This window comes from Gorilla gorilla, chromosome 22 (genome assembly GCF_029281585.2).
Source record: "Gorilla gorilla gorilla isolate KB3781 chromosome 22, NHGRI_mGorGor1-v2.1_pri, whole genome shotgun sequence".
NCBI lineage: Eukaryota > Metazoa > Chordata > Mammalia > Primates > Hominidae > Gorilla > Gorilla gorilla.
Window position 1 is genome coordinate 6631853 of NC_073246.2, and position 16539 is coordinate 6648391.

The 16539-nt window shown below is 52.9% G+C and overlaps 1 protein-coding gene across 1 annotated transcript in view; it reads left to right on the forward strand.

Moving 5' to 3' along the window:
- The window catches only part of LOC129530486 (immunoglobulin superfamily member 3-like), a 39298-nt gene extending 22985 nt beyond the window's left edge, over positions 1-16313 (forward strand). Inside the window, exons 6-9 of the mRNA XM_063702803.1 lie at positions 7391-7801; positions 13190-13259; positions 15202-15270; positions 15595-16313. Coding sequence (XP_063558873.1) covers positions 7391-7801; positions 13190-13259; positions 15202-15270; positions 15595-15667 — 623 coding nt within the window. The 3' untranslated portion in view covers positions 15668-16313. The remainder of the gene's footprint in view (positions 1-7390; positions 7802-13189; positions 13260-15201; positions 15271-15594) is intronic.
- The last annotated feature ends 226 nt before the right edge of the window (positions 16314-16539 follow it).

The following is a 16539-nucleotide window of genomic DNA, read 5'->3' on the forward strand; positions in this document are numbered from 1 at the left end:
GTTTGCTGATGGTGTAGAAGTTCTATCTTGTGCCTCTTTTAACTCCTGATTCTTCCAGCTTCTGCCACAAGGTGGCTCTAAGACCTGGGGATACCAGCGCTATCCTCTCTTCTTTTGCTCTCCCTGCGTACCTTGCCCCTTAAAACATAGATTCTTAGCCCTGCTCTGGTGTCTTCCATAGAAGTGTCCCCTGCTACCCCCGTTTTAAAGAATATTGTGTTAAATATTCGTATTCCATCAGAATCAAATAGGAACCCAGGGACTGTTGACTCACTCATGCTGGTCCATTTACCATCAGCCTTCCACTGCTGTGATATCATTTATCACAGCAAGCTTCTTTGTGGTCTGTGCCCCAGACTCGTCCCTGCTGATCCTGCCCCCATATCAGTATTCATCAGAATCTCTGGTTGGATGGCACAGTTGACTTGTGGATCTGTTATTTGACCATGCCCTGTGTGTGCTTCCTGTTGCGTATGCACATCCCCAACAGAATCTTCAAGGAATGCCATCAGTGTCATGTTGCCATTGATCTAGCTTCGTCTGATCCCCATTGATCACATAGTGTGACCCCTCAAGGGGTGCTTAGGCAAGACTTTCAGCCAGTTCACATATTTGATTGTTAGCTCTTAATCAGTTTTCTCTTTTAATTGTAAAGCATAATTGCCTTGCTTCCTTCTGATTTCCTTTAGCTCAAAACGCCCTCCAATTACACATCCCTAAATACAGAAGCAGTAAGGGAAATGTCAGCACTCATTTTTCAAATGTTTACGACAATATCTTGGTTTGGCTATTAAAATTGACAAAGCCATAAACAAGCTCCCATGAGGACAGCCTCCAGTGGTGGAAAGCTGACTTGTCAGAGGGTGTATTCTGCTTGGATTTTACTGATGGGCACTCAGGATGAATATTTAATACCCTCTGGATGTTGCCAAATCGGTTTTCTTCTATTTCTTATTGCTGACCTGGCAGATTGGGATAGCAGAGGGCTTTTCTTTGACTTCCATGAGTCCAGAGCATGTGAACACTGGCTCCCCTTTCACATTCTGAGGGATGACTGCCCCATCCCTCAGAGGACTGGCCTCTGCCTTCTTTCAGGGGAGTCTGCGGTTCTCCTTCTTCCATCCCAGTTGGCTTCTGCCTGTTGTCTGTGCCAAGATAGAATGGGCATGAGTGCAAGAGCCCTAAGAGGAGAGCCCAGCCCCTCCCAGATGCCTCAGGCCTGTTGTCATGGTAACACCGGGGCACTTGTTATTGGCATCAACGAGCCAGGGTCACTGCCCTGCCTGCAGACAGGTAAGGCAGGGTAGGGCGCATCTGGGTAACCTTCATTAGCTATTTCCACCTGCAGACTCTTGCTGCTTTCCCCTTGCCCCTCCCTCCCTGTCACTCTGCATACATTGAGCACCTGCTAAGTGCCAGGTTGCCATGCTGGTGAGGCTGCTGAGATGGGTGTGTCACATTCCTGCCTTGCGGGCTCTGTGGGAGGCAGGAGGCCTAGGGACAGAGGAGAGCAGAAAAGCATTACAGGTGTGGAGGCAGAGCCAGCACAGGGCATGAACACGGGGCAGGGGGCAGGGGGCGTGAGGAGGGAATGGCGTAGGGGTGAGGGTGGGAGGTTGGGAAGGAGGAGTGGAGCATTTCAGGCTCAGAGAAGAGTGTGAATAAAGATAATCATGGAGGGTGGGAGCAGCATGCTTATCTTGAGATGACTAAAGCATGAGGTCTGGGAGGGGTCCACCCCCAGGCAAGCTGGCAGGGATCAAGAAGTCCCTTTTGTACATGGGAGCATGGGGTGAGGGTGGGCATATGTAATAGCTAAAAGCAAGGACAGACCAGATGGCCTCGGTTTGAATCCCAGCTCTACCACTAAGCCAGCTGTGTGACCTTGGGCAAGTGTCTTTATAAAATTGGGAATAATATTTATTTCATAGGATTGGTGAGGACCAAATAGTTAATATCTATAAAGTGCTTAGAATAGTGCTGAGCACATAGGACCAGATGAAAGTTTGCTAAATAAATAAGAACATCCTAAACTCAGAAATTAGGACTTTAGCTCATACCCAGATCATATACTCCATTTTTGTAATAATTTATAATATTCCCTTTACCCAGAAATGAAATTCATATACAATATAACATTCCTAATCATATCTTTAAAATTTGCTATACTGTCCTAGTTGTGGGATAAAGAAAGTATTTTTTTTTATAAAGTAGTTCATAGTAAAATAATGTGTTTCAATGTGTAAATGCTCAGGACAGCTATGCTAGGAGGCACAGTCACAGTCAACGCTGTCCCTAAATGCACACTAACAGTCACCGTATCAGACTTGGCACCATGAGCAGGACTGCCATCCTGACAGGGTTTCTGAAGTCCTGAGTAACTCTTGCTACAATTCTGAACAAAACAAAGGAAAATCCTCTCTTGACTGACCTGGCAAATATTAAAACCATGCAAAATAAAAGAATTGTGATTATAGTAAAGTGAAAGTAGGTTCTAGGCTCAGAGGCATAATTTTTGCCCACATGAATGTCATTTGAAAGTCACACAGGACACGAGGCAGAGTTTTGTTGCATGGAGTTGTCCCAGATATGATTTTACATCTTTAATGGCTTTATTCCATTGAATATATACCCCTCCCCAAATCAATATGGCAACCAGAGACCTGCTTGCAATTAGCTGCCTTATTGAGAACTGCTGTCATGGGCTGTGGGGTGGGCAGCTGTGGGCAGTAGCATGCCCCATTTGCCATTTAGGGAAATCCCCTGGCTGTGGCTAGGCCGAGAGGGAGGGAGTGTCATATGCAGGCCAATTTTAAGAGCCTGAGAAGAAGATCATTGAGGGCCCAAATAGGGAATGGTCATGTGGAGAGAGCAGGGAGCCAAGGGGTGTTAAGGACAGAGGTTCTCAGGGGTAGTAACAGTTTGACTGGCAGGCGCCTGTGCCACTGGCTTCCCATGCAGCTCACCCTGCATTCTTTCCTTGTCTCTCATCTGACTTGCTTCTCTCCACTTGAAACATCTCTCCTGCCGCAGACACTGGCCGCCTCTATCTCTAGCATTACTGTCTGTTGTCTTTAATAAAGAGCAGTGTCTTCCTCCCTCAGTGCCCATCTCTTTGCACCTGCCACTCTGGCTGCTGCTCACACCACTGCACAGGAACCGCTTTCTCCAGACTTACCGGCAACCACCTCAGCAGCACAGCTATTGCTTCTCAAACTTGAATGTGCATCAGAATCAATTGGAGGGCTCATGAGCCTGCAGGTTGCTGAGCCTTACTCGCAGTTTTTCTGACTTAGCAGGTGCTGGCAAATTCCCAGGTGATGCTGATCTGCAGATCCATGGCATGCACCCTGAGGGCCACAGGTGGTCAGGATCAAGTACAAGCTGCAGGCCCCTTGCAGTGTGGCCGAAGCTTACCTTTCTAACCTCATCCACTATACCTGAGCACTTGCTCCTCCTTGAATAGAGTGCACAGGGTAGTTGTCATCTTTCTTCACTTGTCCCCTCTCTCTGGCGTGCCCTTTCACTCTCCTTCTCCACTTGTTTCTCAGGGCCTAGCTCAGAGGCCACATACCTTTTGAAATGTTCTCTTTTCTATCAAAATCAGAATTGCCCCTCCTTTTAAAAAGTAACCACATTTATTCAACTATTCATTGATTAGTTTAACAATGATTGGGTCAGAGTCCCTGCCCTGCATATGCTTAGAATTTTGTAAGAAAGAGAAGACTTTAAAAATTACCTTCGTTGTAAGGCAGCAGTAACAGCTATAGTGGAGCATAAGGGAATCCTTTATTGAAGAAATAAATGAGTTTTGAGTGAGAAGAGCACGCACAGAGTGGAATCTGAAGGGAGGGTAGGCTGGCTGAGAAAGCTGCTGCTGGTCTCCGCTGTGGAGTTCTTCCCTCTTCCTGTTGTCTCACCTTGAAACCACCCTACCCTGGCTTGTAACAAACGCAACAGCCTCTCCTACCATACAAAACACAGATCTTCCAAGTTTTAATCACAAGCCTGGGAAGGAAACTCTCCAGCTGCGGAAAGAAAGGGCCACTCCCTCAAAGCAGGGCCTGGCCCCTGGGGGCTGCTGTGAAGGCAGCTGCTGGCGTGAGCTGGAGCAGCTCTCGGACCCTCTTCCTGTCTCTTGCTGGATTCTTTCTTCCTCCTGCCAATTCGCTGTCGGGGATTAACCAAGCCTCACTCTTTTATTTCACGTCTGCATTTATGGCCTCTCAAAGCCCGTTCACTCACACGCCAAGTCCAGGGTTTCTCAGGCTTGAAGCTACTTGTGAATCACCTGGGGATCTTGTTAAAGTGCAGATTCTGACTTACTGGGTTTGGGGTGGGGCCTGAGAGTCTGCATTTCTAACAAGCTCCCAGTGCTGCTGGTCTGAGAACAGCACTTTGAGCAGGAAGATTACCACTTATGCTTGACAACTCCCAATCTAAGTGTTGAACTTTGAACTTGGGACAAGGCACAGAAACCAAAAAGGAATGAGAATAGCTAAAATTCACTGGGTGTTTGTTATATACCAGGTTCTGTGCTAAACTCTTTTTATAGACAATTGCTTTTAGTCTGCACAAAACTCCTAATGGAGATAGAGACATTGTTCTTATTTTGCAGATGAAAACACCTGTGGTCTCTAAGTGGGCAGGGCTCTCCTAGCTCTGTGGAGGAAGGTGGTGCACGCAAGCTGTACACCACCCAGGGCAGGGCTCTGGCAGGACATGGGAGGGCTCCCTAATTATATGTGGAGCTTCCAGTCTCCCCTGTGCCTCAGGAAAGGTCCTACCTGCCCTGGAGATGTGGGAGGAAATCCAGAGCATAGAATAGGAGCTGACCCCTTGCCCACCTGTCAGACATGCACCAAATTTAAAAAATGCCTCTCTTTCAAACTTCTCAACACTTCACAATATTTTGACACAGGAAGGAAAAAAAAAATGGAAATGCTTTGGAACATTTCTCTTCCTTGAATTCTTGTTCTCAGACCATGTGACTGAATAGAAGTTTACTCACAGGATTCCAGTTTAACATATGCAGTTACTATAGCAATTGAGGTTTCCTTAGTAACAGTTGCAAAAATAATCCAGTCCCAATTAATAATACATTTTAAACCTCTTTCTACTCCATGCTGAACAACCCAGTTTTTTTGGCCAAGTACCAGATAATTCAGGTGGTGTCATTTGCACTGATATAGATATCATTTGCATGCGGTGAATTGGGTTGGAAAAGAATGAAAAGGGAGCCGGTTGTTTCAAGTATTATAGGAATCCAATCTGAAAAGTCGACTGGCAAGTGAATGCAAATCTAACTTCCAGAGCTTGGCAGCTTAATGGTAAACCCTGTCCTGGATTCCTAGTGTGCCCTAGAGGACTTTCTGCATTTGAAGAAGGGAGAAGGCAGAAGATTGGACTTGCTAACAAAAAAGATGAACCCGGGAGGGTGGGGCCGTGGCACACAGGATTTCTCTCTAAGTGGTGCCTGGTATGTTCTTGATGGCGTGAGAAGGTCTGTGGGTTTGTGAATTCAACAAGTCTTCCTGGAGAGAATGTCTGATTCACCGCCGGGAGATGCTCCGCAGTGTTGCTCAGTCATGGCATTGGGAATTGGACTTTGCCACACCTTGGCTTGCTAAATCCTTCCATCCATTCAGAACATTTGTCTGTGTGTTACAGGGAGACCAAGTGGCAGTCTGTGGCTTTCACAAGTTTTGGGTCTGTGATGCATGGGACTCAATCAACCCTTGATGCTGCCAAACCAAGCTTAAGCCAGCTGGCAGGCCAGGGTCATGACCAGTGGGCTGGGTCCTGGGTCTGGATGCAGTTCCTGGGGTTGAGCTGGACTAAAGAGACAAGAGTCTGACAAGAGTCCAGCAGAGTGCTGGAGCCTGGCCAGGCATCCCTGCCCTGCCCCTGCCCCTGCCCTCCACACAAGCTCGGTTGGAGGAGGCCTAGGTTGCTGTCCCTGGGTGGAATCTGCACCTTGCCCCTGCTTTCTTTCTCAGCTGGGAAGTGGTTTGGTCCCTGTGGCGGAAAAACTAAGTGTGAAGAGAGTGGTGGAGGTGAAACAATGCTTGTGCTATTAGTTCCCTAAGAGGAACTTAGAATTGTTTTTTTTTTTTTTTTTTTCATTTTTAGTAGCATGAGAGGCGTGGGTGGGGGAATGCAGAGCCAAGGTTAATGATGATAGGGTGGGTGAGATCTCAAATCACCTTCCTAAGATGGATTTCATTAGACCTTGGCTTCTTGCCACTGGCAAGGTGAACATCGTCATTAATTAGCTGCTGGGGAGGCGCTCCACAGGCTGCCCTCTTGTCTGTTTTTGGAGCGGGACAGTGAGGAGAAGGGAGGATTGCAGTTGGCTTTGCCTTGTCCCGTGGTTTACTGTCTTCTCAGCCTTCTCTCTCACTCCCCTAGAGGAAGCCGCCTCTCCCCGCCCCCGCAGCATCCTCTAATTACCTGTTGCCGTGTTTCTCCAATGTGCTCTCATTCGCTCACCCACTCATTCACCTATTTCAGCAAACACTGATCAAATGCTTTCCTGGCCCAGGTGTTGTGCTAGGCTCTGGGGGTGCAGCGATAAGAATGTCTGCTAGGCCTTCCGCCCCATGAGGGCTGGGACTCTGGCTTACTCTTCAGGGCATCCCCAGCACTTAGCATCCTGTGGGAAACTGAGTGGGCACTCCGTAAATACTGGTTGATTGAGTGGAAAGAGCTTGATCCCTGCCCTGGGGGAGCTCACCATCTAGGATATGGGAGAGAGATGTGAGGACACACAGCCCAAAGATATATAGAGGGTGCTGAGGAAGGGTATGGAGCCCAGGGGGATGGGAATGAGGGATAAGTGGAGAGAAGGGTGAGGGTGGGAGGTGGCAGAAGGAGACTGGCAGAGAGGACAGCAAGGGCAAAGGCCAGCACTCAGGGAAACTGCACCAGGGGTGTGCGCCTGTGGAGGGTGCCTGAGGGTGAGTCGTGAGAGATGAGTCAGGACACTTGGGTGAAGGCCAGATCCTGAAGGGACTTTGTGCTGTGAAAAGGAATTGTTTCTCTCTAGCCCATAAGTAGTTCAGAGCCACTAAACTTCTCAAGCAGAGACCTGATATAGCTAGATTTGTACTTCAGCAGGATCACCCTCAGAGGCCCTGTGATGGTGGGCTGTGCAGGCAGTGGATAGGGGAGAGATGGTGAAGGCCTAAGCCAGGCACATGGCAAGGAGGAGACAGGGAAGGATATTTAGCGGCGGCCTGGGCTCCGTGCTGCCTTCCTCACACTGAAGCCAGTCGGTGTTAAATCCCCCAGGAACTGTGCTGGAGGAAAACTGACTCAGAGCCTCAAGGTGGATGGACCACGTTTCTGGGAGTCTGTGGTGATTCCTGTGTTCCCCTTTCCTTTGCAGTGACAAAGCTGCAGGTGAGCAAATCGAAGGGGACCCTCACCCTGGTGGAAAACAAGCCCATTCAGCTGAACTGCTCAGTCAAGTCTCAGACCAGCCAGAACTCCCACTTTGCGGTGCTCTGGTACGTCCATAAGCCCTCAGATGCCAACGGCAAGCTTATCCTGAAGACCGCCCACAACTCCGCCTTCGAATACGGTACTTACGCGGAGGAGGAGGGCCTGAGAGCCAGGCTCCAGTTTGAGAGGCATGTGTCGGGGGGCCTGTTCAGCCTCACCGTCCAGAGAGCCGAGGTCAGCGACAGCGGCAGCTACTACTGCCACTTGGAGGAGTGGCTGCTGAGCCCCAACTACGCCTGGTACAAGCTGGCAGAGGAGGTTTCTGGGTGCACAGAAGTCACTGTGAAACAGCCAGGTAAGGCCGCAGGGCACGGCTGTCCTTGGCCAGTGGGTTTAGTGCAGAGACTGCCTGGGGGTGGGTGGGGCTCTGTGGGGCTGGTGTGGAGAGACTGTCTGCAAGGTGCATGCTGAGTGTGGGTGCAGGTACACAGACCATCACCCTAGCACACTGCAATCCCATCCATTTTACCTGCAGTGGGTCCTGATGCTGACGGCAGACTCATGGAAGCATCCTTGACCCTGCTTCTGTGGATAGCATCTTCACCAAGGAGCAGGGCAGCTATGGTTAGCAAAATGTGGCAAGGCAGGGTTCATGGCAGCTCCTGAATCTTCTTCTGGGTTTGCAGCTTGCACCCTGAATCTTGGGCTGACACCAGCTCCACACCCAGAGTTCCTACCTAGAAGGCATTTTCTGGTCTTATGCATCTGCATCCCCCTTCTTCCTTAGCTCCCAGCCCAGCCCAGACAAGCCTTTCCTGTCTCCAAACTGAATCATTCCTCCTCTGGCCCTTCCTCGACCCCATGGTGTAGCCCTTATTCCTCTCCCTCACAGGTGGCACTCAACCTCTGCCAGAATGCTTCCAGGGAGGTAGAGCTACTCACTCTGCAAGCCTCAGTTCCACTTTTGGGCAGCTCCAATTGTTGAAAAGTTCACTTTCCTGTAATTTCCCTTTTGAGATCTGCCCATGGAAAAACCAAAGAGAAGTCTGCGTCATTTCCTTTCAAATACATGAAATGTATGCCCCTTCTCTGTTAAAAATCTCTAGTTCTTTCAACTTCTCACATAGTGTAGCCTTAAGGGCCTCTCCATCCCTCATTCTCACATCCCTACAATTCGTTGTTGTCTCTGCCTGTCCTTCCTGATGGGCCATGGAGGGTGCTGTGTTGCCACTCTTAGCCTTGCTAAGAGTGACAATTCTGGCAGGCTGCAGACCATGTGTGGACCTTGATCTGAGGGCTTAGAGGCTTCGGCCTGCCAGCCCTGTGGGGGCACCCACCCTATCTCATCTCACTGAATGGGGCAGAGCAGGTGAGGGCATGATGGACGGATGGGCCTCATCCCCCTGCTTCCGTTGCCTGGGGTCCTCGGTCAGCCTGTCTGCTCAGACCCCTGAAACTGGGGGGTTGAGGAAGGACCCTCCTGGATCACGTGACTCCGTTCAGTCCAGGTGACCAGGGTCCTTGGAGTAACAGCTCCTAGAGCCCAGCCTATAGTCCTGAAAGTTGGGGAGAGGGCCTGTTAGGAGAAGCATCCCCTGCCTTGGGGTTGTAGAGGTGATCTAGGCTCCTCAGACCTTGTGGGGCCTCAGATGCTTACATCTCCAGCTCCTCCTGGCATGGGCATCTGGCTGCAGCCCAGATCTGTGGCCCCATCTCCCAGGGAGCCTTTGGTCTAATCTGCCTCCCGCTGAAACCCAGCCTCATTCAGCCCCACCGAGGCTTTCAGAGTTCAGGTCTCTCATTCAGGGTTTAAGACCCCACCGGGCTCAGAGAGACCTGCAGCCAGCAGCGGTCCCAGATCACACAGCCCCAGGGATGGGACCAGGAGCCAGCCCACATCCCACCTGCAGTAGTTCCTGTGCCTTTAAAGCCTCCCCTCCTCCCTGCCCCGCCCCCAGGCCACTGGGGGAGGGAAGGAGGAGCTGGGTCACAGCAGGGAATCTTAGCTTGGTTTTGGTGTGCTGCTGGACTACCAGACCGGGCATCGGGTGAGCCCAGAAGTGAGAGCAGTTGGCTGCGCCCCAGTGCTGTGTGACCCAGAGGCGCCACTCACCCTCTCTGAGCTGGTGGACATCATAGGTGGGGAAGCTCAGGTCAGGGCACTCCCATGAGTGTCTGGAGTCCTGAGTCCCATTCTCAGCTCTGTCATATGCTTGCTGCGCTCTAGAGGAGTTCCTCTTCCTCTCCGAGCCTCGGTTTATGTACCCGTGCAGTGGGAGTGAGTTGCACTTTGGGGTGAAGGGGGCAAGACTTGTGTGGGCGCATCCTGCAGAGGGATCCCACAGAAGGGGAGAGCCCTGGGTTCTTTATCCGACTGGGTCTGGGCTGGTGGGGGGGGGGGGGCTCTGTTTCTTGGCTGATGAGTTTACGTGAGTTCGAGTGAGGTATGCGGGTGGGTGAAGGAGGGCTGGGGGGAGTCACCTGACTTGTGCGAAGAAGCTCTTGAGAGAGCCGTGGCTTCTTGGAATTAAGAGGAAAGAGTGCAGCATGAACAAACAGGCCCTGGAGGATCTGGCAGCCCTCAGTGGGGGTGGGGGGCCAGCTCTGGAGTACAGCCAGAGCTGTGATGGGGTTGGGGGACCGTGTGTCCTTGGGCCATGCTTGCCTCACTCCTGGGTTCTGTTTGTGGCTGTGGATTGGTGTGGGGCAGGGCCAGTTGTGCGAGGGGTCATTGCCCAACTCCAGGGGGCACCTGCTACCTCACAGCTATATATATAGGGATATATATAGTTCTTTCGACAGGTTTCCAGCAGGTAGTGGTTATTAAATCTTACTGAAGGGGTGTTTTTTCTGATTCTCAACTCTGTGCCGCAAGGGTGGAAACTGTGAGAGACAGATTCCATCTCCACATCTGGGTAGTAAGCATCCAGTCCAGGGGTGTAGACGGTCCTGGGGAAGCAGCCAGAGAGCTGTACATTCTGATATCCAGGGATAGCGACTCCAGGCTGGGGGCTGGCAAGGTAAGGGGTGGGTGGGTCCTGGGCTCACCCGCAGGTCTGCAGACTTCCTGGAGCCAGCTGACCTTGGTAAATCCCTTTTGTCTAAGCTTCAGTTTCCTGCCTGTGAATGGGGTTGGGGCTGTGCTCTGGTTTCACCTTTGTGGCTCTGGGGTTGTGGTGACAAAGCCATCAAGCTGGGTTGAAGGATTAACCAGGAAACCTCAGACTGGCTGCCATGTCTACCTCTTCCTCCTACTCCTCTCTCTGCTGCATCCTGGGAAGCTGCTCTGCTCAGCCTAGATGAGGCTCAGTTGTGTGTGTGTGCACGTGCTTGCACGTGTGTTGGAAGTGGGTGGTATTGATACCAGAGTCAGTGTCTCCGGGTGAGTGAGGCTTGCACGTTTCTCGGGAAAGGGAACTCACTACCTTATGTGCCCAGGACAAGAGCTGTGGGGTCTGGAGAAGACTTCTAGGCCAGCCCCTGCAGTCTTTCCTCAGGTGACATGGCTTCAACAGACCCACTTACCCCTAGGTGCCCTCTCTGCATTCAGGGGGTAGAGGGCTGACTGGGACAGAATGTGACACACTCAGCATGTGAGGAAATGCCTCCTTCATTCTGTAGGCCCTACCTCTATTAACATGTCCTTTGATAAAGTGCCTCCCCTCCTGTCTCCCCTCTCTGGAATCCTCAGCTGCTGCCAGGCTTCAGCTGTGCCCTATTGAAGGCAGCTCTGTCTCCCTACTTTCCCCAGCCCAGGGTTTTCCTTTTGGGGTCAGCTGCAGGGATCTGGGCCATCCTTTACCCACTCAGACTTTCTTCCTGCCCACCTGCTGCTGTGAATCCTGTATGTCATATATATGTGTGTATATATATATATATAATTATTATATTTATGTAATTTATATAATATATTATAATATATAAATATATATAGTATTATATATAAAATTATACTTTAAGTTCTAGGGTACATGTGCACAACGTACAGGTTTGTTACATATGTATACATGTGCCGTGTTGGTGTGCTGCACCCATTAACTTGTCATTTACATTAGGTATATCTCCTAATGCTATCCCTCTCCCCTCCCCTCACCCCACGACAGGCCCCAGTGTGTGATGTTCCCCTTCCTGTGTCCAAGTGTTCTCATTGTTCAATTCCAACCTATGAGTGAGAACATGCATGTCTTATATGCTCTCAGGCAGAGAGGAAACTGCTGAGCAGGACAGGGGACAGAGCCCTGTGGCTCTCCACTTTAGACCCCTGCCAGCTGACTGCCATGGAATGCAGCCACTTAGCAGGGCCAAATCCCCTGATGTTCCTGTTGGCTGTCTAGCCTTCAGGGACAGGTCATGGGGCCTTGGTTCCTGCACTGTCATCTTCCCAGTCACCCTGATCTTCAGGGGGAGGAATAGCCTGAGAAAGGGCTTGTTCATAGCACCTCCATCCTAGGGCTATTGAGGATCTCACAGTTGTGTGTCTGGTGGGTTCTGTCCAGAGCCCGTTTGAGAGCAGTGGATGACAGGACAGGCCTATGTGACCCAGGCAGGCAGCAATATTGGGTCAGCCTTCATGTCCCCTTCTGTCAGCTTGGGGCAGCCTGGAAGGATGATTGTGGGGTAGGTGTTATGGGCACGAAATAGACCTCAGGTGGAGGCTTCAGGGTCTCTCTGGCACTGTAGACACAGCAGGCCAGGATCAGGGGAGGGAGCCATGACTCAGGGAGACTCTGGCCCATATCCTTGGCAGATGAGGGCCACAGGGGAGTGGGCAGCACTGTCCAAAGTCCCCTGGGCTGGGTCCGCAGCTGTTCCTGGCTCAGACTTCTTGGTGGGCTGGTCAGAAACATGCAGTAACTTGGGGCAGTTACTAGGTGGCCAAGTCTGCACTGCTGGGCTCTGTGAGCTTGGGCCAGCTCAGGCCCTCTCTGGGCCCTGCCTTTCTGGGCCGTTCAGGTGGTTCCTTGGGTCTGGGGTGCTAATGTTTCTGGATGGGCAGCAGAACCAGTCTGCGCTCAGGGCCCCAGGCCATGTTCCCGGAACACACTTTTAGCATTGACAGCAGCGTGTGGTGAGGTCCCTTAGTCTGGGTTCTGGTCTAGTGACAGGGGCACCACTACTCCACCACCTCCAGAGCCATCTCTGGGACACTGGCTGTGAGTTCAGATGTTCTGAACAGGGACAGGGAGAGCCAGAGGGACCCAGCCTGGGGCTCACTGGAGGGGCTCGTGGGCAGACAGTGCCCTTTGGAGGGAACTGAGTCTGAAAGGAAGGAAACCCTTTCCCCGGCTCATAGCACCTGCCATCCAGGGCCCTGCCAGGGCTGCGTGAACTTTAGTCATGTGGTGACAGGCCGAGTCACCGTGCCAAGTCACTGTGTGCCTCCTTGCTGCTGTGACGTCAGCTTCCCTATCCTCCCAGCCAGGCTGGATCTCTGTGAGAGGCCTGCCTGTCCTGCACCCTGTGTGGATGCCTCCCACTGTCCACCAGGGCTGCTGGGCACCCCCTGGCTGGTCTCTTGGACTAGGTAAGCTCATGGGTCCTCTGGCCGCTCCTGCTCTTTCCCTGCCTCTGCTCCTCCTCGGAGGTGGCCACCCCCAGATCCCACTCCCAATTCGGAGGCCCCCTGAGGAGTGCTGCAGGGGGCCGCAGGCGTGGCTCTGAGCCACTCTGGAGAGTGGGGGGGCCCAGCCAGTTCTGTGGCTGGGACTTTCCCAGGCAGACAAGTCTGTCTCTTCCTCCCCAGCGGGTGCAGCCCAGAACTGTCTTCTGAGGAAGAGGTGCTCTCCTGGGCCCCCACTGTCCCCAGGCCTCAGGTAAGCCCATCAGGGTCACAAGGAAGGGGTTCTGGGTTTGAGGCCAACCATGGCAGCTGACCTACTTTCTAGCCTCAGTTTCCCCTAGTGTGTGCAGCTCTCACACTGTTTGGGTGAGAACCAGGCCTCTGGGCTTGGACATTCTTTCAGTGAGTTTTGAGGGTGGAGGGATGGGAAATGGAAGCCCAGGACCTCAGCAAGGTGTCTTCCTCCGAGCCGGGGACATCTGCCTATGGGAGGCTAGGCCCACCCTCCCTTGCTGACCTGCCCTGGGAGGAAGGGACAGGGCCCAGCACTGCTTACTCCCCTCCCAGTTCTTCCCAGCAGTCTAAGCCTGGCTGGGTGCCCCCTGCTCCTCCAGGTGCCTACTTGGGCCTTTGGGTAGACAGATTAACAGACAGGGGAGGCTGGGTCATGGTTGGACCACCCCAGGACCCTGACCGGGGGCTCAGCTCATGACCCTGAGCCTGGGAGAGATGAGGCCATGCCCTCCAGGGCACTCAGCATGACCTGGCCCAGTGGACGGGACTGGGTAGCTTCCTTGGTGCAGGGGGCTGTCATGCTAGGACAGGGTCACTCACCAGGCCAGGCCCCTGCCCCATGACTTGTGGTGGAAATGTCCTTTTGTTTTTGTTTCTTGCTTTTGTTTTTTTGAGACGGAGTTTTCCTCTTGTTGCCCAGGCTGCAGTGCAGTGGTGCAATCTTGCTCACTGCAACCTCCACCTCCCGGGTTCAAGCAATTCTCCTGCCTCAGCTCCTGAGTAGCTGGGATTACAGGCACCTGCCACCATGCCTGGCTAACTTTTTGTATTTTTAGTGGAGATGGGGGTTTCACCATGTTGTCCAGGCTGGTCTCCAACTCTTCACCTCAGGTGATCCACCTGCCTCTACCTCCCACAGTGCTGGGATTATAGGCGTGAGCCACTGCACCCGGCCATGTGATGGGAATGTTCTGTGTCCATAATAGATGCTGCATATTGCTGGCCCAGCTCCTGAGGCTCTTTGGACCTCCAGGAATCGGTGTCTCTATCAGGGACCCTTAATCCTGACCCGGACTCCCGGCTGGGACCCAGGGTGTTGGAGTGGCAAGAACACTGTCAGGCCTGGTGAAGGGTGTGAGCTGTCCAACAGGGCAAGGAGGAGGCAGGGCCTGTTCTGTAGTTGGACAGACAGAGCCCTCTAGCTGCTTTCTGGAAGACTGAAGGGAAGGCGATGTTGGAGGGAGGGAGTGCAGGCAGCGGCTGTGAGGGAGTTCAGGTCAGAAACAGGTGGCACCTGGATTCACGCTGTGGTGGTCACGGTGGGGATGAGGGGCTGCTTTGGATTGTGCTGGGGATGTGGGGTGGTGTGCTGCTGCATGACTACTGCCAGGTCTCTCTGCTCTTGGTGTCTGCATCCAGGGCTGGGAGGGGGTCAAATGTATCACACTATCGGCCCCAGGCCCACCAAGCCTGGGGAGGTGGCCACACTTCCACGATGGGATCTGGATGTTCCCTGTGTGTGGGGAGGGCACAGGGACTCCATTCGTAGACCACCTCTTGGACAGTGTGTCTGCCTCTGAGGTCAGACGCTCTGCACTGGGACAGGGTGGAGTGGAGGGAAACCCAGCTTGGGGCTCATTGGAGGGGCTTGCTGGCAGACACCTCCCTTTGTGGGAAACTGACTGTGGGAGAGGGGAACTCCATCCTCTGTCACCACATCTCTCTTCCCTGTTGTCACACCTGTCACCTGATGCCATAGCCATGAGACTTCCCAAGGGTCACTGCTGCCACTCACTGCACAGCCTGGAAGGGAGTCCACAGGGGACATAGAGTGAGCAAGATACCTGTGCCACTCAGGCCTCCTGGGGGTGTCCCCAGTGCAGCCATGATGATAATCACAGCTACCATTCACCAAGTCCTGCCCATAGTCTAACCTACTCTATTCACAACACTCCCAGCAGCAAGGCAAGTGAGGTGCTGCCGTCATCCAGGCTGGACAGTTCAGTGATTTGCCTGAGGCCCCACAGCAGGTGAGTGGCAAGTCCAGCGTCAGAGCAGGGCAGGCTGGCAGTGCCCCCTGAGCCCCCTTTGCCATGCTTACCACATGCACATCCTGGGCTTCTGCAGGAATGCCCTGTCCCCTACCTGCCCTGCTCCATGCAAAACCCTCTTTGAGCTGTGCCTGGGAGACGTGCTGAGAGAATTCATGGAAACAAATGTGTTACTGACAGCCTCTTTGCCTCCAGAGTTCAACAGGAGACAGAGAAACCAGCCAGAGGCAGAGGGAGGTAACACGGAGTCCCCCAGAAAGGTCTGGGCTGCGCGTGCTTCAGGTAACCTCCCTTGACCTTCAGGAGAACGAGAAGGCTGCCTGATCAGAGAGTCTCTGAAGAAGATCCTGTGGCTACAGGCTTCAGCAGAGTGTGAGGGAGACCCCAGTTATTTCCTCAGGTGTTTCCACCAAATCCTCCTGTCTTTCATGGCCAACACCCCAGGCAAGGCTTGGGGTCCCCGTCTGCTGCTGGACGGTAAGTCCTGGCCCCGTGGCAGCGAATCTGTGGGGTGTTCTGATTGTGGGCACTATGGAAGCTAAACCCCATGCTCCAGGTGGGGTGGAGGGTCTTCAGAGGACTCCTGGACAGTGCCAGGCTCTAGACTGAGGTGGGGGACACAGGAGAAACCAGGCCAGGCCCATCCCTACTGGAGCTTCTCCCTAAGCAGTGGAGGCTCAGCCACTGTGAGGAGGTAGGCAAGGCCCTGCAGAAAGAGGGGTGAGGAAATCTGGGGGCTCCCAGGAAGGGTCGCTGCTGGAGATGGGGTTCTTACCAGGATGGGCTCTGAAGATAAGCAGGGAGGATTTGGGAGGGCAGAGATGAGGCCCAGAGCTTCTGGCAGAGAGCATGGCCTGCGCAAAGGTCTGGGGGCCGGACAGCCTGTACGTATTCTGGGAAGCAGGAAGGAGACACAGGCCTTGTGTTTCTGAGCCCCGACTTTAGACTGTGCCCTGTTGGGGAGGGGCCAGGGAATGTCTGAGGCTGGGCCTGACCCTGCTCCTTACCCCGTGGGAGCAGCAGAGCCATGAAGAAGAAGTTAGTGGTGCTGGGCCTGCTGGCCGTGGTCCTGGTGCTGTTCATTGTCATCCTCTGTCTCTGGCTGCCCTCAGCCTCCAAGGAACCTGACAACCATGTGCATACCAGGGCTGCCGTGGCTGCGGATGCCAAGCAGTGCTCAGAGACTGGGAGGTGAGTGGGGCAGGGCATGGGACATGGGCCCTGAAAACTGGGCAAGTGGACCAGAGC